Source organism: Myodes glareolus, chromosome 6 (assembly GCF_982192425.1).
Source record: "Myodes glareolus chromosome 6, mMyoGla1.1, whole genome shotgun sequence".
NCBI classification, from domain to species: Eukaryota; Metazoa; Chordata; class Mammalia; order Rodentia; family Cricetidae; genus Myodes; species Myodes glareolus.
In genome coordinates, this window is record NC_142031.1 from 22,361,229 (window position 1) to 22,382,730 (window position 21,502).

The 21,502-nt window shown below is 54.5% G+C and overlaps 1 protein-coding gene and 1 long non-coding RNA gene across 2 annotated transcripts in view; one reads left to right on the forward strand and one right to left on the reverse strand.

Annotated features, from left to right (window-relative positions):
• Plxna1 (plexin A1) overlaps nucleotides 1-20,757 on the forward strand; it is a 46,558-nt gene extending 25,801 nt beyond the window's left edge. Inside the window, exons 11-32 of the mRNA XM_087907053.1 lie at nucleotides 1,279-1,375; nucleotides 1,449-1,642; nucleotides 1,765-1,916; nucleotides 2,000-2,120; nucleotides 2,377-2,513; nucleotides 3,648-3,815; nucleotides 4,082-4,175; nucleotides 4,505-4,744; nucleotides 4,854-4,997; nucleotides 5,403-5,637; nucleotides 5,954-6,096; nucleotides 6,587-6,843; nucleotides 6,958-7,024; nucleotides 12,179-12,325; nucleotides 12,440-12,599; nucleotides 13,199-13,302; nucleotides 13,627-13,723; nucleotides 14,066-14,256; nucleotides 14,364-14,533; nucleotides 16,121-16,333; nucleotides 16,432-16,582; nucleotides 17,571-20,757. Coding sequence (XP_087763179.1) covers nucleotides 1,279-1,375; nucleotides 1,449-1,642; nucleotides 1,765-1,916; nucleotides 2,000-2,120; nucleotides 2,377-2,513; nucleotides 3,648-3,815; nucleotides 4,082-4,175; nucleotides 4,505-4,744; nucleotides 4,854-4,997; nucleotides 5,403-5,637; nucleotides 5,954-6,096; nucleotides 6,587-6,843; nucleotides 6,958-7,024; nucleotides 12,179-12,325; nucleotides 12,440-12,599; nucleotides 13,199-13,302; nucleotides 13,627-13,723; nucleotides 14,066-14,256; nucleotides 14,364-14,533; nucleotides 16,121-16,333; nucleotides 16,432-16,582; nucleotides 17,571-17,666 — 3,378 coding nt within the window. The 3' untranslated portion in view covers nucleotides 17,667-20,757. The remainder of the gene's footprint in view (nucleotides 1-1,278; nucleotides 1,376-1,448; nucleotides 1,643-1,764; nucleotides 1,917-1,999; nucleotides 2,121-2,376; nucleotides 2,514-3,647; nucleotides 3,816-4,081; nucleotides 4,176-4,504; nucleotides 4,745-4,853; nucleotides 4,998-5,402; nucleotides 5,638-5,953; nucleotides 6,097-6,586; nucleotides 6,844-6,957; nucleotides 7,025-12,178; nucleotides 12,326-12,439; nucleotides 12,600-13,198; nucleotides 13,303-13,626; nucleotides 13,724-14,065; nucleotides 14,257-14,363; nucleotides 14,534-16,120; nucleotides 16,334-16,431; nucleotides 16,583-17,570) is intronic.
• LOC148121683 (uncharacterized) lies at nucleotides 175-1,848 on the reverse strand. Its single transcript, XR_015738070.1, has 2 exons — nucleotides 1,715-1,848; nucleotides 175-1,124 (listed from the first exon to the last, which is right to left on the reverse strand). It is a non-coding gene; the product is annotated as an uncharacterized LOC148121683 (long non-coding RNA).
• Nucleotides 20,758-21,502: the final 745 nt, after the last annotated feature.

Below are 21,502 nucleotides of genomic sequence, written 5' to 3' on the forward strand. Positions count from 1 at the left end.
TCATTGAACTCAGCAAATCTGGTGTTTGACTTATCTAGAGCAGGTTCTTTATAAAACAGACCCTTCTGGTGCACAGGGGCTCAAGCTCAGGTTCAAACTTTCCTCTGGCTCACTGCTTACTGAGGCCTCATTTTCCCCTCTGCCCAGGATTCATATAGTCAAGAGGGCAATGAATTATTTGGAACAGGTTTATGATCAGATTGGCAGGGCATGTGTACACAGAACGATTGACAAGGCTTTAGTTGTCCCCACCCCCTGGTTCCAGCAGCCCTTAGCTGATAGCGGTCAAACAGGGCAGTGGTTGGGGTTAAGTCTACTGCCAGGGTAGCGTGGACTGCAGGTTAGTGGAAGGACAACTCTCTGCCCAGCAGGGAAGGCTGCACTCTCCCATTTCCCATGCTGTTGGTCACCTCCCTTCCTTCTACTGGCTCCTCACATAACCTGTACCCCCACACACACCCCCTCTGACTCTTATCACCCCTTTTCTCTTGCTTCTGCTTCCTGTGTCTCTCCACCCCTCATCTCTGCTGTCCCCTTCTCTGTAGACCCCCATTTATCTTCCCTTCAGCAGTGTTTAAAGGGAAGAGAGAGTATCAGGGAATTTGATAGGATCCAATTAAATTCCTTCAGATAAAATAGTGATGAATTGCTGAGCCGCCCCTCAGAGACGTCAAGCTGCCTGCCTCAGCCCGAACACAAGACAGAGCTGAGGTCATCAGCTGCAGAAAGTGAGAGGCAGCTAAGCTTAGGCCCAGCCCTTGTAGCTCTTGCCCTAAGTGCAGGCCAACCTAGGTAGAGGTGGGTGCAGCAATCTTTTCTCAGTGGTCTTTTGATCTATGCTCAGACTGTGGGGTCCTAAATACCTCATACCTCAGAAGTCCTGACCTGCTTAGCAGACAAAGACTGATATTCACAGAGCTTTCCTGATGCTCTTGGGCCCAGCTAGCCCTGCTTTCCCAGATGGCTGACTGCAGCTCTCAGCCAAGGCTGCCCTGGTGTTGGAAGTGGTGTCTGAGGTAATCTTGGAGGATAGCACTGGAGGCTGGCGATGGATGTGGCTTCTTCATGGCTACTGGAGATAGTTTGGTAGGAGGGAGCAGGGCCATGGAGCCAGAAGAGAAGTCCTGTGTGAAGAGAAGGGCAGAAGAGCTATATGTGTTCTAGTTCATCTTGCATGTAGGCAGGCCCATTCAATAGTCAATTTCAGAGATGGTGAGGGGCCCCCACAGGCACCCTTGACCCTCTATGTGGCATGACCACTGTGACTGCTTCCAACAGTACTCCTATGAGGGAAATGATATCAGTGACCTGCCTGTGAACCTATCAGTTGTGTGGAATGGCAACTTTGTCATTGACAACCCCCAGAACATACAGGGTGAGTAGAAGGGCTGGTGGTCTGGGTGAATGGATGGCATATGGGTCCATGCTGACCAGCCTTCCTGTCACAGCCCACCTCTACAAGTGCCCAGCCTTGCGCCAGAGTTGTGGCCTCTGCCTCAAGGCAGACCCACGCTTTGAGTGTGGCTGGTGTGTAGCTGAACGTCGCTGTTCCCTACGTCACCACTGCCCAGCTGACTCACCAACCTCCTGGATGCATGCCCATCATGGCAGCAGCCGCTGCACAGACCCCAAGATTCTCAAGGTAGGATCTGAAAACCCTGTCCAATACCTGCCTAGCCCCACCCTTATAAGCCCACCCACCTCCTCCTCTCACCTGGCACGGTAGACCTTGCTGTGTCCGCCCCAGCCTCTACCTTCCTGCAGCTGTCCCCAGAGACAGGCCCTCGGCAGGGAGGGACAAGGCTCACCATCACTGGCGAGAATCTGGGCCTGCGGTTCGAGGATGTGCGTCTAGGAGTGCACGTGGGCAAGGTGCTCTGCAGCCCTGTGGAGAGCGAGTACATCAGTGCAGAGCAGTAAGGCAGACCACAGTGGGTGGTGAGGGGCCTGGGTGGCCTGGGGAGCCATTCTGCGGTGCTGAGTCCCACCATGCCCACAGGATTGTCTGTGAGATCGGAGATGCCAGCACATTGCGGGCCCATGACGCCCTGGTGGAGGTGTGTGTGCGGGACTGTTCCCCCCACTACCGAGCCCTGTCCCCCAAGCGCTTCACCTTTGTGGTAAGCCCCACCCTACAGCCCTCTACTTCTTGTTACCCCCAGAAAGTGTCTAGGGGTGCTGCAGAAGTCGGCCTGGATTCATGTCTAGTATAGGACACTGCTCCTGTTGCCCATACCTAGACTGAGCCCAGCCACAAGGGAGTGGTTACCCTTGCCCCCTGGGCTGTCTGACTATCTGGGGACACAGAGTAAGGGACCCAGATGCTAGGGTATGCACCCAAGAGGGAATTCCCTCCAACAAATCATCTTCCTGCAGACACCAACCTTCTACCGCGTGAGCCCCTCCCGCGGGCCTCTGTCCGGAGGAACATGGATTGGCATCGAAGGAAGCCATCTGAATGCAGGCAGTGATGTGGCTGTGTCCATTGGTGGCCGGCCCTGCTCCTTCTCCTGGTACGGGGTGGGTACGGGGTGAGAGGAGTCAGGCCACAGAGCTTTCCCTCCTGGCTCTGCTGTCCCCTCCTGTTGCCTGGGTAACGGGTATGGAAAACCTGGTGGGGTGATCTCTATGGAAACCTAGAGGCAGAAAAGGTTGCCATGGAGATAGAGGGCCAGCCTCCAGAGTGGGAAGGGGTGTGGCCTGGCCTCAGTGGGTACAACTTACTGCGACCACCCTAGCCCCTCCTAAGGAGAAGGGAGACATCTCTCTTGCAAGCAAAATAAAAAGTATTTTTTAAAAGTTTAATAGAGAAAATAGACATCTTAACAAAAGCCTTGAGGCTTGAAGTGGATAATTTTAGATTAAAGATGATAATGAAACGGTCCTTTAAATATTTTCCTGTGGTAATTACCCGTTATCAGGCTAATCATTGGTGTTTGCAGCCTGGCGGCTGTGGGGCCTCCAGGCTGAGGTAATACAGCCGAGGGACAGGGCCTCAGAACAGGTATTGCCTTGCTGACTGTTAATGAAGGTGACCTGTGACCCCATTCCCCAGGCCAGCGTACCGTTGCTAGGAGCAGGGCATTTTCCAGGTATGTGTGCAGCAGGGAAGGAGGGAACTGCTTTGTTCAAGGCCCTTGGTGGTAGTGGAGCTCTGTGTGCAGAGGTCTGAGGAAGGCAGTGCTGGCAAGTGGGAAGGGTCAGGTGTGTAGTTTAGTGTCTCTGGCCTTCTGAGCAGCAGCCTATCATCTGCAAGATGTGTTTGTCCCAAGCCTGGCAGGGTAGACTAAGATGGCTGACTGATGCTTACGAGGCTTGGCCAGGGTTTCCTGAATAGCCAGTAGCAGGCAGGGTCCATTTCACCCATCTGCATTGCAGGTTGTGTCAGTAGGAAAATAGGGTGAAGTTCATGCCTGAGGGAGGTTGTAGAGCCAAGTATAGGTAAGACTCAAGATAGGGAGGCCAGCCGGGGTCCAGGGTAGGACCAAACACTGGTGGCCACTCAAGGGCCACAGCTGTCATCCCAGTAGCCATCTGAGTGAGGCCCATGCCTTTCCCTGGGAGCCAGTGCTCAGCCACCATGGAGAACTGCTGGTGTGTTGACATGCTGTCTCACTATGTCCTCATCCATCCTGACCGCATCCCAGGAGGAATTCTCGAGAGATCCGCTGCCTGACACCACCCGGGCAGACCCCTGGCAGTGCCCCTATTGTTATCAACATCAACCGTGCCCAACTCTCCAACCCTGAAGTGAAGTACAACTACACTGAAGACCCCACCATCCTGAGGATTGACCCCGAATGGAGCATCAACAGGTGGGAGACCTGCTGCGGAGCCAGGAACCCATTCCTGTTTCCCATTGCAGAGCTAGAAGCCCTTCTCCATTCCTACTGTGGAGCCAGGGGTACCTCTCCTGGATGTTCCATGGTGGCTTGCTCTGGCAGCTTCCTAAGTCAGTGGTTAATCCTGGGAAGAAGTGCTCTGGCTGAGCTTTGAACCACCTGCTCCCACAGGGAGAGGCTGTGTCTCTCTTGTACTTTTAGGCCTAGGGCATTGTCTGATTCTTCACTCCTTCCTTTAGTGGTGGGACCCTCCTAACAGTCACAGGCACCAATCTGGCCACCGTCCGTGAACCTCGAATTCGGGCCAAGTATGGAGGTGTTGAGAGGGAGAATGTGAGTGAATGCCCCATCTGGTCCCCTACCTCACCCTGTCCATGTGGGTATTGCCTAGGCCAGAACTACTGCTGCTAACACCCCTGCTTCTGCCTCCCCATGCTTACCTATCTGTGCTGAGGCCTTGAGGACGAAGTGGTCAGCTAGGGGTGAGCCTTGGGCTCTGGCATGTCGGGCCCTCAGCCTTCAGAGAGTGGACATCTTGAACATGTGTTTCCTTGATGCCTAGAGCATCCTCACAGGGAGCCATTATTCCCAGGGTGGGCTGTCATCGGGTAGCTGGCCCACAATGGGAGGGCTGGCCTGAGGTCCTGGTGCCTATGTCCCAGAGCTGCATGGTGTACAATGACACCACCATGGTGTGCCGGGCGCCGTCTATACACAACCCAACGCGCAGCCCACCAGAACTGGGAGAGCGGCCAGATGAGCTTGGCTTCATCATGGACAATGTACGCACGCTGCTGGTACTCAACAGCTCCACATTCCTCTACTACCCGGACCCTGTACTGGAGCCGCTCAGCCCTACTGGGCTCTTGGAGCTGAAGCCCAGCTCCCCACTCATCCTCAAGGTGGGTCTCAGCCACTGTGGCCTCCTGCTGCAGAAGCTGTGCTGAGATAGGCAGCTAGGGCCAGGGGAGAGGCCCCAGGACTGCCTTCACTATACCCTGTTCCTTGCAGGGACGGAATCTCCTACCACCTGCTCCTGGCAATTCCAGGCTCAACTACACGGTGCTCATCGGCTCCACACCCTGTGTCCTCACCGTGTCTGAGACCCAGCTGCTGTGTGAAGCACCCAATCTCACAGGGCAGCACAAAGTCACGGTGTGTTCCCATCTTGCCTTTATGCAGAGAGCCAGAAAATCCCTGTCACAGCCTAGCTATGGTCTCCTGGAGCCAACCTCCTGACCTACTAATCCTGCCCCCACTAAAGCAAGCCTACCTCTGAGCAAATACCCAAGGAACTGAGTTCAAATGCAGGCCCCATTCAGTCCTCACCATCTTCACCAATGGGAATCCCGCTCACTAACGTCCCACTGCTGAGTGCTCGTGCACTAGCTACCTGGGCATATACCCGTGTTCCAGCATCTTCACCTGTTAGCCACTCAGGTCACCTGCTGGAGAGATGTTACCCACAGGCAGGTGCTGTGGGTGGCTTAAGGGCTGCTGGACAGAGGCCTCAAGCTCTGAGGGACTGATATCCTCTGAGCACGCATATCCCATCTGCAGGTGCGGGCCGGTGGCTTCGAGTTCTCGCCTGGGATGCTGCAGGTGTACTCAGATAGCCTGCTTACACTGCCAGCCATCGTGGGTATCGGTGGGGGTGGTGGCCTCTTGCTTCTGGTCATCGTGGCCGTGCTCATTGCCTACAAACGCAAGTCCCGGGATGCTGACCGTACCCTCAAGCGACTGCAGCTCCAAATGGACAACCTGGAGTCACGCGTGGCCCTTGAGTGCAAGGAAGGTCAGCAGGGGGGTGAGACTGAAGCTGGAGCAGGAGATGTTGCTGAGGCAGTCACCACCACTGACCCTATCTTGTCCTACTAACTGGCTCTGGCTCAGTCCCAGGGAGGTGGCAGAGGCTGAGATAGTGGTGTTGAGAGAATTTTGTCCTAAACAAGGGAAACTGAGGCATAGAAAAGTACATTGGTTGGTTTCTTTAAGGTCAGGATCAGTGATCCTGGCCAGACAGCAGGAAGGCTGGAACAGAGAAGGGTGAGGGGAGTCTCAGGAATGCTGCCCTTACCCCACATTGCCCCTGACCCCACATCTGGCCACAGCCTTTGCAGAGCTACAGACGGACATCCATGAGCTGACCAGCGACCTGGATGGTGCTGGCATACCATTCCTTGACTACCGTACTTATGCCATGCGAGTGCTGTTCCCTGGCATTGAGGACCATCCTGTACTGAAGGAGATGGAGGTAGGACTGCCAGCTCAGAGGCTCCTGGGGGCTGCTGGGCAGCCAAGGGCATGACTGGTGGACAGCCAAGGGAATGGGGGCTGGTATGGCCTTCCTGAGAAAGGTTAGGGAGTATGGGGTCAGACCCACATTGATGCCTGCTCAGGATTGGGACTCTGAGCTCTGAGGCAGGGGCCTGATTTCTGGGACAAGTGGCTTCCTCTGGGTGACACTAGTACCTATAGTGTGCTTCAGGAGGCAGAAAGGAGGTCCTAGGCATAGAGCAGTGCCCAGGTCTCACCCAAGCTAACTGCCCTTTAGCCTGGGATCCTGGTTCCTCTCCATGCCTAGGCTCTGTGGTACTTTGTACAATTCACTGGCCTGGGTCTCTTGGAGGATCTAGGTGCTGAGCTCCGCTGTGCAGTGTGGGCAACCTGGCCTTTTCCCTGCATTAGCTGTCAGGACCATGTGCCCCTGTGTTGTGAGCAGGCCTGTGTGGCCCCCTCCCCAGGTGCAGGCCAATGTGGAGAAGTCGCTGACACTGTTCGGACAGCTGCTGACCAAGAAGCACTTCCTGTTGACCTTCATCCGTACACTGGAGGCCCAGCGTAGCTTCTCCATGCGTGACCGTGGGAACGTGGCCTCCCTCATCATGACAGCCCTGCAGGGTGAGATGGAGTACGCCACGGGCGTGCTTAAGCAGTTGCTTTCTGACCTCATCGAGAAGAACCTGGAAAGCAAGAACCACCCCAAATTGCTGTTGCGGAGGTACAATGACAGAAGCCTGGCCTGTGGGTATGGTCCACTATGGGAGTCGTGGGGACCTGTGCCTGCTGGATGGTAGAAGTGACTCCACTCTCCCATCTGCTGCTCTTCCCGCAGAACTGAATCGGTGGCAGAGAAGATGCTAACCAACTGGTTCACCTTCCTTCTTTATAAGTTCCTCAAGGTAGGTGGCTCCATGTAGGGCCAGCTAAACCTCGGGCCCAGTGAATGGAGAGCAGGAGTGGAGTGGGGTAGAAGCCAAATGTCCAAGTAGTACAAAGGCCAGAGCCTAGGTGTGAGTGTCCAGCCCAGCAACCCAGAACCCTTGCTCCTGTTTCCTGTGCTGACCCTTGCCACCTCCAGAAGTAGGGTAGCCATTCACACTCTGAAGTTAGTGCCCAGGCTGGAGTTTGGAAATGAGCTTGGATCTCTGTTTGATGCCTGGAGCTAGCTGCCAGGCTTAGGATGGGGATTGCACCTAAATGGGCTTTTGAGGGTCTGACACTGGCCCTCAAGAGCTCTGTGTGCAGTCTGTGGTGGAGTGTGAGTTCACACTAAGCTTCTGGCTCCCTAAAGCCCTCAAAGCCCATCAGGTGCCAGGGTGGGCTGGTTGGTTGAACTGGGTTATCATTCGGTCCTGAGAAGCTTTCTGGTTTTCCCTAACCTCATGGCCAATGGGATACATGCTGCAAGTGGTGACAGTCGGTCACCCAGGTATCAGCCCTGGCCAGTACTCTGGATACAGTAACCACCAGTGCAGCTGGGCAGAGATGGGACTGGTGCCAGTCCCTGGACAGTCCTCCCCCAGTAGGCTGCTGCTGATCTCTGAGTGGCTGACCCAGAAGGGTCGGCACATGATCCCTCCCTGGTGGGATGTCTTTGCCTGCCGCGGGGGTGGGGGTGGGGGGGGGAGGAAGTAGGTAAGAGATGGTAGTAAGAGACAGCAGTGGTTATGAGGAGTGAGTCAGGAGGTCTGAAGGACCAGAGATTCAGCAAAGTGACCTGGAGGCACAGGGGCAGCTGGGGAGAAGGAAGTCTGTGTGCACAGCAGCCCCATGATAGTTAATGGGCATATCTCCTATGAAACTGCTGCCCTGTGGACAGTTATTTACATGCTCATTAAAGCAGACTCTGTGGACCAGAAGAAGCAAGGCAGAGCAAAGGCTAAGGCATTCCAGCAGCTGTGCCCGTGCTGGGTCTTGACGCGTGCTGGCCCTGTTTGACCCTCATTTTCCACACCAAGAAGCGGGTGCAGTCCACCCCACTGGGTCTCAGATCCTGAGCCAACTCTGGAGTGCCGACTGCTACAATGTGGGGAGGCCAGCTGCCTCTGGAAGCTGGTGGAGCTGGCCCTGCAGCTGTCACTGTGGGGTAGTAGAGGGAGCTGAGCCTGTCAGATGTCTGGGACAGCCTCATGGAGGGGCATTGGCCTCTCAGGGCACTCAGGGATGTGAGAATGATGGTGGGGGTGGGGGACAAGACAGCTGAGGGAGCAGCAGGAAGAGGGGTACAAAAGGAAGGAAGAAGAGCTTAAGGGAAACAGTGGGCCACCCTGCCCCAAGTCTACTCTTAGGTCCTGGGCATGGAGCTTGGGATTTCCTCTCAGCTCTGGGTTTTGCATGGCCTTTTTGCTGGGCAGTGGGAACTGAAACTCCACATACCAAGGCCAGGCCACAGGCGGCCATGCTGGAGCCTTGCTCCTGGAGAATAACCTGCCCCAGGAGTAGGCCCAGGTTGACCTAGGCCTGTTCTATCTCTGTCTGTGGCCACTGAGCCACACATCGGCCTCTAACAGGCTTTGCTGTGTGGTGCTGTGAGAGGATGCCCTCAGTCCTCCCTCCCTGAGCTAGCACCAGACCCTCCTGCTGCCATAGTTCTGCCTTCTCTGGTCTCTAAGGCTTGTGTCACATACTGCATAGCTTTCCAGAGCTGTTGCTTTCAGTCATGACACAAGTCCCTGCACCTTTCCATGGCTCAATGGCTGATCTCTCTTTAACATGCTAAGCCTTAAAAGCTGTTTTATTGGATTAAAATATATGTAATATAAAAATTCACCACCTTTTAAACTTTTTAAAGTGACATTTTTATTTCTTCATTGTGCGGTGTATACCACCATGTGTATGCGCAGTCAGAGGACAGTGTGCAGGAGTTGATTCTTTCCTTTCACCCTGGGAGTCCCAGGGAGTGATCTCCATTGTCAGAGTTGGCAGCAGGTTCCTTTACTTACTGAGTCATCTCACCAACCCTTGTCTTATTATTTGAGATAAGGCCTCCCTAAATAGTCCAGGCTGACCTCAAACTCATGCCCTTCGTGCCTCAGTCTCCTGAGTGTCTGTAGTATACAGGTACCTGCCCTTTGCACTGTTTGTCTTGTAAACCTGAACTATGCCATCATGAAATGCTTCCTATCCCTCTCCTTCCCTCCACTGTACCCCCTTTGTAGTTTCTGCCTCTGAATCAAGTGGAATCGTCCATTGCAGCCTTGCATGGTTGGCTAAATCCACCCACGTGGCTGCAGAGCAGACCTGTCTGTGAATGGGTCTATATGACCCTGCGCAGCCACCGGACTTGCCTTTAGGTCAGTTGCTTGTGGTTAGCTACAGTCCACAGTACACAGTAGACAACTGTTGGAGAAGTGCAGTCATAAGCCACTCTAAGAAGTATGAACTGTGTCGTCGTACAGCTGGGATGTCCCGCTCTGGCCTGCATAACCACACCACACACACAGCTCAGTTTGTACTGGGGAGGATGAAAGGGAAAGGAGAGTGCATGGGGGTTTCGGTCTCAGGCTTCATGAGCTTGCACATGGGCAGGGTCTGAGCCCAACCCCTGCCCCACAGATCACTGGTGACGAGAACACATGAGCCAGGTAGTTGCTCTGCCTGTCACTACACTGTCAACAACATCTGTGAGGTAAAGGGTCAGCGCTTCAGCTCTGGTGGTCACAGCCATATTCAGTGTGTGTCATTCTAGGCAGGTTTCTGAAATGAAGCAAATGTCCACAGGTAGAGGAACAGGTTTTGGTCAAATGTTTGTTTTGCCTCTGGCTGCATTGTCACTCTGGTCTGCAGTTCTGGCTTAAGTGACCCTCCTGCCTCAGCCCCCCATGCTGTGAGTAGCCACACCCATGCTGAGTGCTTTTCACAATAAGGCCTGGTGCTGGGCGCCTTGCTCCTCGGGGCTTTGTTCTCTCTCTGTCACACTATGTGCTTTGTGTCATGCTTCACCTCCTCCAGTCCCCACCTCAGCTAGGGCTAGGCCCACGTTTTCAGGTAAGTTGGCACATGGTATTTGCCCTCTTGGCAGCTGCGTAGTGTTCCATAGTGTGACCACGTCGATTTCACTGTCCTCTGTCACATTGGCAGAAGGTGTTAGGGGAATCTGAATTCTTCCCCAATACAGTCAGCTTCTGGTGTAGCTGTCTGCTGTGGTGGGCTTCCAGAGTGACCATAAGTGACCAGGCATACTATGTTGACCATTTGCAACATCAGATGTGCTGACTCCAAGACTCTTTCCTGACCTGGGGGCCACTGACTCCATCACCATAGATGAGTACATGTGGATGGACAGCAAGCTGCTTCGGCTGGCATTTATTAGCAAGTTAAACCTCTTGCTGGATGGGCCACTTTCATCTTCTTTGAAGCAACATTTGCATGTTTTCTAGGGTTATTTTCTTTAGTATATGGTAGGTTTGTTGTTGTGTTGGTCTTGTTTTAAATGCCAGCATCCCATCATTTGCACCTCCTAGGCTAGAGGTGACATGAGGCATGAGGTAGGGATCTGCCTTGCCTTCCTTGCAGATGGGCAGACTGCTACTCTGTTGCCTCTCTGTATGAAAGGAACATTCTCTGCACCTCAGCTGGGTTGAGAGGAAGCTGAGGCCCCACGTTCTCCTTGTCATGGGACAGGGAAATAGGGCCAGAGAGAGGAAGGCCTTGGACTTAGGACAGCTTCTTTCTGGGCCCGCCTCCTTTTTGGGCTCTCATCTCTGATTGCTCTTTCACAGTCTTGGCAGGCCTGGTGAAAGTGATGGTGTGGGCTGGCAGGGGGGAATGGCTGCCTTCAAGGTCTGGTGAACTGCCTGACTGAGTCCGAGTTTTTGCTAAGAAGCCCTGGCTTTTCCAGGGCAGATGCATTAGGGTTGGGTGGGTCTACATTCAAGGCTTCGGGCATCTTGCCTGCCTTCTCTGCTCCTTTTACTGTGCTTAGGAACCCCAGGGCAGACATCTAATCTGGGGAATGTTATGAGGTAGTGTTTGCCGAAAGAGGCAGCTTTGATGGCTCTGAGTCCCAACCTGCTCCCCCTCCCTCCTCCTCCCTGGCTGACTTAATGAAGCCAAGTTTGCAAATGAAACATAATTTCAAAGACAGGAGTGTTGTCGGAGGTCTCGGATGATCTATGCTCCTGGCCGGTCCTTAGCAGCTGTCTCTTTAATTACCTCAGATGCTAACAAGGGTCTAGAGCATCTGGGTCCAGGAGCAGAGTCACTGTGGGCTTGCCAAGGACCCACCTGGGCCACCTCCTGCCTGGGCGTTCTCAGCCAGCCAGTGGCCACTGTGACAAGTGACGCCAGCAGTCAGGGGTGGGCATTCAGGGCCATGGGACCACCCTGAGCTCTCCAGCCAGCTGCTCCCCTCCCCTTGCTGAGTGATGTGAGCCCTTCCTGTGATAGCTTCTCCTTCATTCAGCTCACTCAGCAGTGATTAACTCCCCAACACTGTGCCACGGCTCTCAAAACTGCCTGCCTCAATCCAGGACCTGGGAGAACCTGAGGGGGGTATAGTGACAGGGGCAATGACTCTGGGGTGGGGCCTAGATGTGGTTCACACTTGTAGTGAGGGGAGCCAGATGACAGGTAGCTGGAGTGGATAGTGCCAGGTCCTTACCAAGTGCCCAGAGGCCCCCCCCCCAGTAGACCCCATTTATTCTTGGCACAAGACTGTGGTTCCTTTGCCCCTTGGTGGTATAGAGCCTCAGGAGTCAGAGTGTTTCTGTCAATGATCATGTGAAGCAGGGTGTTAGTGATACTGGACTTGTGTCTAGCGGGTCCCTAGACACCCAGCAAATCCTGATCACACCTGGTGTGCACCGAAGGCAGGGGTCTACTTGCCTTGCTCTTCCTTCCATGAGCCTGTCCGTGCACGCCTGCCCTTAGCTGGAACCTCATCCTTATCAAAGATTTCCATATCTGTCACAAGGATACTGGGGTTACTGCTCACTAGATTGCCTCACCCGGTGTTGGCTTCAGAGATAGGCTTGCCTCATAAGAGGAGGGATGGAGCTGTTGGAAAGGCTGACTAGGTCCTGGCCCCAGCTCACACCCTGCCGTCTACACAGGAGTGTGCTGGGGAGCCGCTCTTCATGCTGTACTGTGCCATCAAGCAGCAGATGGAGAAGGGCCCCATTGATGCCATCACAGGGGAGGCCCGCTACTCTCTGAGTGAGGACAAGCTTATCCGGCAGCAGATTGACTACAAGACCCTGGTGAGCCCCCAGTCCTGGGTCTTCCCCTTCAAATGACACTGAATTGAGTGAGCAGGACTGGCAGAAACAAGGGGTAGGACACTAAGGCTGCCATATCACCCTCCTCACACACAGACCCTGAACTGTGTGAACCCTGAGAATGAGAACGCGCCTGAGGTTCCTGTGAAGGGGCTGAACTGCGACACCGTGACACAGGTCAAGGAGAAGCTACTGGATGCTGTATACAAGGGTGTGCCCTACTCACAGAGGCCCAAGGCTGGGGACATGGACCTGGGTGAGTGGCAGGCCAAGTGTCCCTGTGCATTCGGATCAGAAGCCAATCCCCTAGTGCCAGTTGTCCTGATGGTAGGGGATGCTTACCAGAAGGCATCCAACAGAAAGTCTGCAAGGGAGGTGACAGGGTAAACTGGGGTCTGCAGGCCAGGGTAAAGTGGTAGAGGAAAAGAGGCAAGCCGTGAGTTTGATATTCTCTGTGAGTCAGGGCTGTCAGGGCTGAGGGGACAGGCTTTTGCATTGGGGGAAGTTGAGAGAGTGGATCCTGTGGCAGACATGGCTGGAAAGGCTGGGCCTGAATCTGGGTGAAACAAGGTTTACCTCTTAGACTCATCCAGGCAGCAGATGAAGGGCCATCCCATGACTATACCACCTCTGAGCCAGTGACTGAGCTATCAGTGGATGGAGGGGCCTCAGCTTGTTACTCTATACAGGCTCTTCCCCCGAGTGCAGAGCAAGCCCCTCCCTGCCTTCATGACTTCCCCTCTCCTTCGTTCTGTGTACCAACAGAATGAGGAGCTTGGGTGGGAGGGAGGGAGGGAGGGAGGGAGGGAGGGAGGGAGGGAGGGAAGGCCACCTCCAATACCCTACTTCCTGTAGAGTGGCGCCAGGGCCGCATGGCACGCATCATCCTTCAGGACGAGGACGTCACCACCAAAATTGACAACGACTGGAAGAGGCTGAACACACTGGCTCACTATCAGGTGACCCTACCGAACAGGGACTAGACCACCCAACTCTGAACACACTGGCTCACTATCAATCAGGTGACCCTACCGTCCAGGGACCACGCCACCCAACTCTGCAAGTTTTCTGAGGGAAAACTTCCCTTAAACTGGAATATGCCCAGCCAGGTGTGGACTGTGCCATGCCTAAGGAATTACATGCTCTGGAACTGTCTTGGTGGAGACTCAGAGTGGTGGCATGACTTGCCTCCAGGGGCAGAACAAAGAGTGTCTTCAAGTCCCCCATGTTAGGCCAGACATCTTGGCACCCTGGTAACTCATATCTTTGACATCTGCTCACAGGTGACAGATGGCTCATCGGTGGCACTAGTACCCAAGCAGACATCTGCCTACAACATCTCCAACTCCTCTACCTTCACTAAGTCTCTCAGCAGATACGGTGAGGGTCTAGCAGGGTTGCAGCCAGGTAGTGGGTGGGCGGTGGACCTGGATTGGGTGCCTTCTTCCTAGAGTTCTGCCGTAGTGTGTTGGATGTCAGGATTAAAGGAAGTGCTTTGGCCTGTCACTGGACTCTTGACCTTACCTTAAGTTCTGAAGCAGTGTCTTTCCCCATAGACTGTAACCAAGCAGCCTCATGCTGCTCATGTGGCCACAGTGGTCATTCCCAACATACTGGAAGGAGGCTTGGTGCCCCAGAATCTGAGGGAAAACTGTCTGGGTGGGGCAGGTCTGGCCACGGGTAAGGGAAATGGCCCTGCCAGCTGACAGGCTATTCCTGCAGAGAGCATGCTGCGTACAGCCAGTAGCCCCGACAGCCTACGTTCACGAACACCCATGATCACACCAGACCTGGAAAGTGGCACAAAACTGTGGCACTTGGTAAAGAACCATGACCATCTGGACCAACGTGAGGGTGATCGTGGCAGCAAGATGGTCTCTGAAATCTACCTGACAAGGCTGCTGGCCACCAAGGTAGGTGTATAGAGGTAGGCCAAACTCAGAGTTCCTGCAGATCTGTCAAGGTCATCTAGGAGGTTGGTGCCCTGGGCAGCTCTGAATCTCAGTACCTCTCCCTGCAGGGGACACTGCAGAAGTTCGTGGATGACCTGTTTGAGACCATCTTCAGCACAGCGCACCGTGGCTCTGCCCTGCCTCTGGCCATCAAATACATGTTTGACTTCTTGGATGAGCAGGCCGACAAACACCAGATCCATGACTCTGATGTGCGCCATACCTGGAAGAGCAATTGGTGCGACTGGTGGTGGGCATGCACCAGGGATGGGACTGCTGTGGGTAAGGCAGAGTGGGCCAGGCCCTACAGTGCCAGGATCGCCTTGGATCCTGTCACAGCCCTACAACTCAAGTCTATAGGGATTCCTATAGACTGTGGGGCTGGGTGAGGGGCTGCCATGCAAGAAACAGCTTAGTGAGCTTGAGCCAATTGATAGCATAGAGGAAGTGATATTCCTAGCGTAAGCTTCTACTCAATGATGTGTAATGCTGGCATCTGGGGATAGAGATGTCTCTAAAAGGCCACTCTGAGGTCATGTGGCATTAAGTGTGGAGCTCTATACAGCAGGTAAGAGTTGAGGCCACCCCGGACTCCAGTGGGTTCACTTCTGTGCTTCCCATGGCTACTGTTGTGTCAGCCCTGACCTACTTTTTCCTAGCATAGACCACCTACACTTGTGAACCAGCCTTAGCTGCCTTCAACCTAGCCATGGGCCTCTTGCTGCTTGATATTCTCTGGTTTGGGCCAACAGGCATAGTTAATGGGCTTCTGTGTGCAGCCCTGACCCCACTGGCTCCGCCCATGTGCGGTCTTCCCACCCCCATAATAACTCACAAGTTTAGAGGAAGGCCACTTAGACTGAAGACTGGTCCCTTGGCTTTCCTCCCCAGCAAGGTGGGATGCTGTCTCCAGACCCTTCCTTCCCCGCTAGGACCTCACCCTACCAGAGGATTCCCACTGGAGCATACCCATACCTTGTCAATTCCTTACTCTCTGGAGCTGTGCTCTGGCCTCCAAGTCCAGTCGGTCATCAGCTTCCCTAGTCTCCTGTCCCTCAGCGTGCTCTGCTAGATGGCTCTGGCCTCAGCGCAGAGCCCTGTGTCCCTCAGCGTGCTCTGCTAGATGGCTCTGGCCTCAGCGCAGAGCCCTGTGCCCCCTCCTCTTCCCTCTCACCATTCCTTTTGGCTTTTATCTGTTGCCTCCCTCCAGGACTGTGGGAGTCTAAACCCCAGCTTCATCCGTGCTGCCTGTCAGGGGCCAGCAAGGGAGGGACTGCTCTGCAGCAGCACTAACCAGGATCGCTCTGCTGTATGGAATCCTCTAGATTTACTCTAGAGCAGCTGCCTCAGCCATGTGGAGTAACCACATTTTTGGCACATGCTTATGGTCACCAACAACCTCAGTCTTCAGCTTCATTTAGCTTCTGTTTGAACAGCATGTGTGATAATTGGGTGCTTGGCCAAGGCTGTCTAAGGTGTTGTGGGGCATAGAGGGTTGGTATTAAGATGTATGTCCTCAGGCAGGGGCTGAGCACAGAAGCAGGGATATATAAGCCAGTGTACAGATGTCAGGAATGCTCCCTGCACGTAAGCTGGGCATGTGGAATGATGCTCTAGGAGTCGCCAGGTTGTGGGCAGCTTGTCCTGCCTGGCCTGTGGGGTAAGAGGCTTCCCCTGCCCCACTTGGATATGTGGACATCCACTCATTCTCTGGAGGACAGGGTCAGGCCTACGGGATGGTTGGCTACGCTTCTACCTGCTATACAGAAGGAAAGTGGAGTACAGAGGGGTCCCTCTAAGCAGTCTTGGGCCTACTTGTCCACAGCCTGCCCCTGCGCTTCTGGGTGAATGTGATCAAGAACCCACAGTTTGTGTTTGACATCCACAAGAACAGCATAACGGATGCCTGTCTCTCCGTGGTGGCGCAGACCTTCATGGACTCCTGCTCCACGTCAGAGCACAAGCTGGGCAAAGACTCACCCTCCAACAAGTTGCTCTATGCTAAGGACATCCCCAACTACAAGAGCTGGGTCGAAAGGTGGGTGGCCAGCAGAGGTTGTGCAGTCTCAGGCAAGAGGTTGGTGGGTGGGTAGGCCCTGTAACCCCACCCATGTTGACCCTGCCACCTGCTGTCAGGTACTATGCTGACATTGCCAAGATGCCCGCCATCAGTGATCAAGACATGAGCGCCTACCTGGCAGAGCAGTCCCGACTGCATCTTAGCCAGTTCAACAGCATGAGTGCCCTGCATGAGATCTATTCCTACATCGCCAAGTACAAGGACGAGGTGAGCCCCACCCCCGAACCCAACTCCTGGCTCCACCTGCATCTCAGAACTGGCCCAATACTTACTTTGGCTTCTGTACCTGACCACCCAGCTCATCTCTGGGGTGACTTGTCTCTACTCTGGGCTAGAGCATATGGATGCGAATGGCCAGGGACTGAGCATGTGTGAACAGTGCCAAGGTACTAAGGCAGAGTGGACCTGGTTGGCTAAGATCACTAGAGTCCACATGGCTGAACTAGGGCCCACCTGGGGACAGACAGGAGATATAGACACGCCTGGGTGACCTGGATGAGGCTTTGGACTTGGCTATGTTCCTGAGCTAGATGAATTGTTACAGGTCTAGAAAGCAGGGAGATCCATTGGCTGGGCTGAACCAGTGAGGTAGATAGCCTGGTAGCCTCTCTGGAGGTGGGTAGCCACGAGACAGGTCTAAGGCCATAGGCCTATGGGCTGAGAAGGGCTCTAGGCACCAAACCAGCCATGGAAGGGCTCATAGGCTGTAGTGATACTGAGCCTAGGCTCCCATGTAGACTGGGGTTTGAGAAGCCTGGTGACTGTAGGTAGAGGTGTGATCTTCAAGAAGACAGCCTAAGGCCATAAGAAATCCAGCAACAGAAGAGAGCAGTGACCGTGTCACAACCGACGGCAGGGAGTAGGGCGCTGCTATAGAAGGCACATAGAAGCCCAAGAAGGGCGGGGTGGGGTGGGGTGGGAGAGGCCGTAGTTAGGAGTCAGAGCCTGTTGGTATAGCGGATAAGAGTAGAAGTGATGATCTTGGGGGCTCACCCTGGAATGCTGTATGACTCTGGATCGGAAATGTTTTCACAGCTAGGAACTGATAGAGTCAGGTCTTGACTGGTCCCCAAATCCCCACTAGGCATAGCAATGTCATTTGCAGTACCCAGGCAGGCTTTCCTGAGAGCTTTCAGCCCATGTGCATGGGTAGTCAGCCCTAAACCTGACCCTGTCCCACCCTGGTCCTCCACAGATTCTGGTAGCGCTGGAAAAAGATGAGCAGGCACGAAGGCAGCGGCTTCGGAGCAAACTGGAGCAGGTGGTGGACACGATGGCCCTGAGCAGCTGAGCCCTAGAAGTGACCACCCAGCAGGAGGCAGAGCAGGAGGGCAGCAAGGGGGACCCAGGAGACAGCCCTTGGCTCATCTATACCGAGTGCCAGGTGTGGGGGCTGCAGTTGGGTCCTGGCCCTCGCCTTCCTCTCCCTGCCGTGCAGGGTTGACTTTTATTGCTGTGGATGTGAGGGTCCTGCCGAGCCACCTCTGTGCCTAGGGCTTGCTGCCCTGGGGCAAGGATTGCAAAGCATGGCTGGTTCTGCCCAAGGATATTTGCTGCTTGGCAAGAGCTGCTGGTGGCCTTCCTGGGAGAGAGGTGGCCTCTGAGGGGCCGAGAGAGAAGGCCAGGCCCTCCGGAGGGAAGGCACCAGGACAAGGGACTGGACCAGTTTGCAGTTCCTGGCTTCTCCAGCTGCTACCAGTGGGCAGAGTCTGAGGGAGAGGTGAGATACCCAGGGCTGAGCAAAGAGAGCCACAGCCTGGGACTGTCCCACTAGCCTCTACTCCAGCACCCCGTGCTTGCCACCACCCTCAGATTCACCGCGTGCTCTGCGCGGGCCAAGGCTGGAGTGCCACGTCCTTCTGTTGGGGAGAGGTTCTACTCCCCTCCTATGGAGGGGCTGCAGACCCCACTCCTGAGTGACATGCGGACAATGGCTAGGCAAACCCCTCTCTGTCCTCAGGGCTGTGCCTCTGGGAGCCTCCGGGCCTGGGGCTCCAGTCAGAGTGCATGTTCCCATTATTTATTCCCCGCTCCTGCTCCTGGCTCTGCCCACCGTGGAGTTCTGGAGGGTAGCAGACCGTTGTCCCACTATCCTCTCTCCTCCCTGCTCCTGACACTCCCCAGTGGCTTCCAGTCCGGCATCTCAGCAGTGTCCTGGCCCCCCACAGTGGGGCATCTGGGTACTGCTTTTTAAGGGAACAAGAAATCCTGCTGCATTCTGCCCTAGGGGTAGGGCAGGGTACTTCTGCCATCCTGCTGGCCGTGGACAGTGACCCAAGGGACCGGAGGTCAGCTGTGTCCACCTTTGCCCACAACGAGCAACAGAACACATTTTTAATGGACCCTGTACATATATATATATATGAATATGTATATATATATATGTGGCCCCAGCCCCAGTGGGGTGCTGTACAGTTACTTGAGGGAGGAGACAACAGAAAGGCAATTCAGGAGGAACCCAGGTGGAAGAGAGCAAAGCCAAGGGTCCTGGACCTGCCATCTGATGTGGCCTCTGCTTCCCACAGACGGAAGAAGCCCCTGCCCAAGCTACCGGGTGCCCCAACTTCGGGTACAGAGGCTGTGGACCTGCATGACTGTGCTAGCGTTTAGTCTGAGTTGATCTTTTCGAACTGCAAGTGTTGAATACTAGAGGTGGTTAGACCCTTTTTTTTAATGTTTTTTAAATTAATTAGTCATTGGAAAAGCAAGCGAGCGGCCTATCCTCTTTTCAAGTTCACTTTTTCGATGGTACTAAAGATTATAATGGATTTTAAGGGACAGCTAAATGTGGCCAGGCCCAGCCTCAGTGCTTGGGACAACGTACCCCATGTCCATGGGCTGCTAGCCTTGTACTCCCTCACATTCCAAGCTGGGGAGCCAGATGGGACAGGTTGGAGGTCAGATTAGAGCTGCGCCTTTGGGTTGCTATGGGGCAGGTGTAAGGACTCAGGGAGCTCCTCCTCAATGGTTGTCAAGGGGCCTGGGCACCCTAGGCCTTGAGCTCTGGTCAAGTGTCTCTGTGGCTCACTCTTTGGGCTGATACTGGGATCAGAGCCAAGTCTAGCCAACCTGGATATAACGTTTCTCAATAGCCCCTGTTGCCTGGGGTTTTTCCCTTGGATATAACCCTCCCTTCCTTCTGATGCCTCCGGGCTGTGCCTGGGTGGGAGTCTCAATTTCCCCTAAAGTCTTCCCTGGATGTGGTCTTCAAATAGAAGCCCCTAGTTCTTCCAGCTCTGCCTGGACCACGCACAGCTTCTAGGCTCAATGCCTTCACTATCCAGCCCTACCACCCCGCCCAAGGCCCCCAGGCTACCTTAGAATGGGCCAGCCTCACTCTACCCTCCCAGGCCACCACACCCATGTGGGTGTCATAGGTGGGTGGTGAGGTGACCTGGAGCAGCCTCCCCAGGGCATCTGTTCGCAAGCACTTTAGCGTATCTGTTTACATGCGAGCTGCCCTAGCTGGTCTTGCCAGGCATCTTGGCACAGCCATCAGGGCCAGGCCTCACCTCCCTGGACTGGACTCTGCTACTCCTGGAATGGACTCTGACATTTGCTGGCCTTGATGTTCAAGAGCCACCCATCTCTATGGCACCCTGCAAAGGGCTCCACTCCAGCTTAGATATAGCCTGGGTTTGGAGCCCACTGTGCACTGGGTGGTAGATGCTCAGAGCCAACCTCTACAGTCCTAGGCCCAAGGAGGTGGCCAAGCACTACTCCAGCCAGCCTGGCCCTAACACTCTTGGTACTGCCGTCCTGCCGTGGGCTCTGTCCCCCAAAGTCCTAACCTCCTGCCTGGTTTTCCCCCTTTGAACCCAGACTCAGGAGTGCCTAGGCTGTTAAAAGCTGAGCCTGGGTGCCTGGCTTCCACATGCCTTGGGCTGGCCCTGTGTTCTCCTGCTGTCCCACCTTCTTATGGTTGGACAGCTGAAGAGGGCAGCAGGGATTAGGGCCTTGATGTGTCCCCAAGAGGCACAGCATTGAGTTCCAGGCACAGGCCAGCACCCTCTGTTGGTACAGAGGGCCCGACCGCCACCCCCTACTCCAGTTCCCCCAGTTTGGATCTGGTGGCTCACATCGGTGCTACACAAGCTAGAGTAGATATATTTAGAGAGAGAAAGCTATTTTTAAGGTGAAGCCCATGATTAGCTGTCCTTTAATGCCGCAGAACACTCCCTTTACCCCCCCCCCAAAAAAAAACCGGTCATTTGGACGGTCTGAGTAGACCAGGCCTCGGCCATTGCTTCCCTGGAAGCGGCAGAGCCGACACGCTCAGCCATCAGATGTGTAAATATATGGCTATTTCCTATTTTACGGTTCTTCAGATTTAGTACTTGTAAATAACACACATTAAGGAGAGATTAAACATTTTTGCTAAAGCTTGTGGCTCTGGGTCTTATTCTAGCTAGGGAGGGACCTAAGAGGGACCACAGAAATAGCTTGTCACATCTTCAGGGCAGTACCTCATAGGTGGCAGCAGGCACTCTGGAACGTCTGTGCTCCAGACTGGGGGCTTGGTTTGAACACGCAGGGGCCATGAACCCGTAAACCTAATAGACCCATGTGCCACATCAGTTTCATCTAAGCCTGAAAACATGAACAGCATGCCCTCATATCTGAACTCAGGCAAGGACAGAGGGGGAACCTCCTGGTGTCCTGTGTGGCAGGACCATGCATAATCCTCATTGGGACCATATCCGTCTGTGAGGCTGGACCCCTGAGGCCCTGATAACCAACAGTGCAGATTCTGTCCCCAGGATTCAGGACAACCCAGAAGTGCATTCATGACCCAGAGCTGTGGCCTCGGGTTCCTGAATTGCCCACAGAGTTGGTAGTATTTCCTTAGTGCCAGGGGTCTCTCTTCACCATGGCCTTGCACTAAGGCGCCTAGGGTGGGACAGCCCATGGGCACACTCATTCAGTTTTAGGGGATGAAGGGTTCATAAGTCTCTGCTGTTGGATGACTTGGCTCAGGTGCCCAGCCTCACCCTTCTCACCGGGGCAGAGTGCTGTGTGGAGTTGGGTGCAATAGCACTGAAGGAGGCAGCTCTCATTGGAGGTGCTCTACCCCCGTGGGAGTATCTTGATACCTAAGTCCCATATCTGATGCCTGCTGTGCTGTTC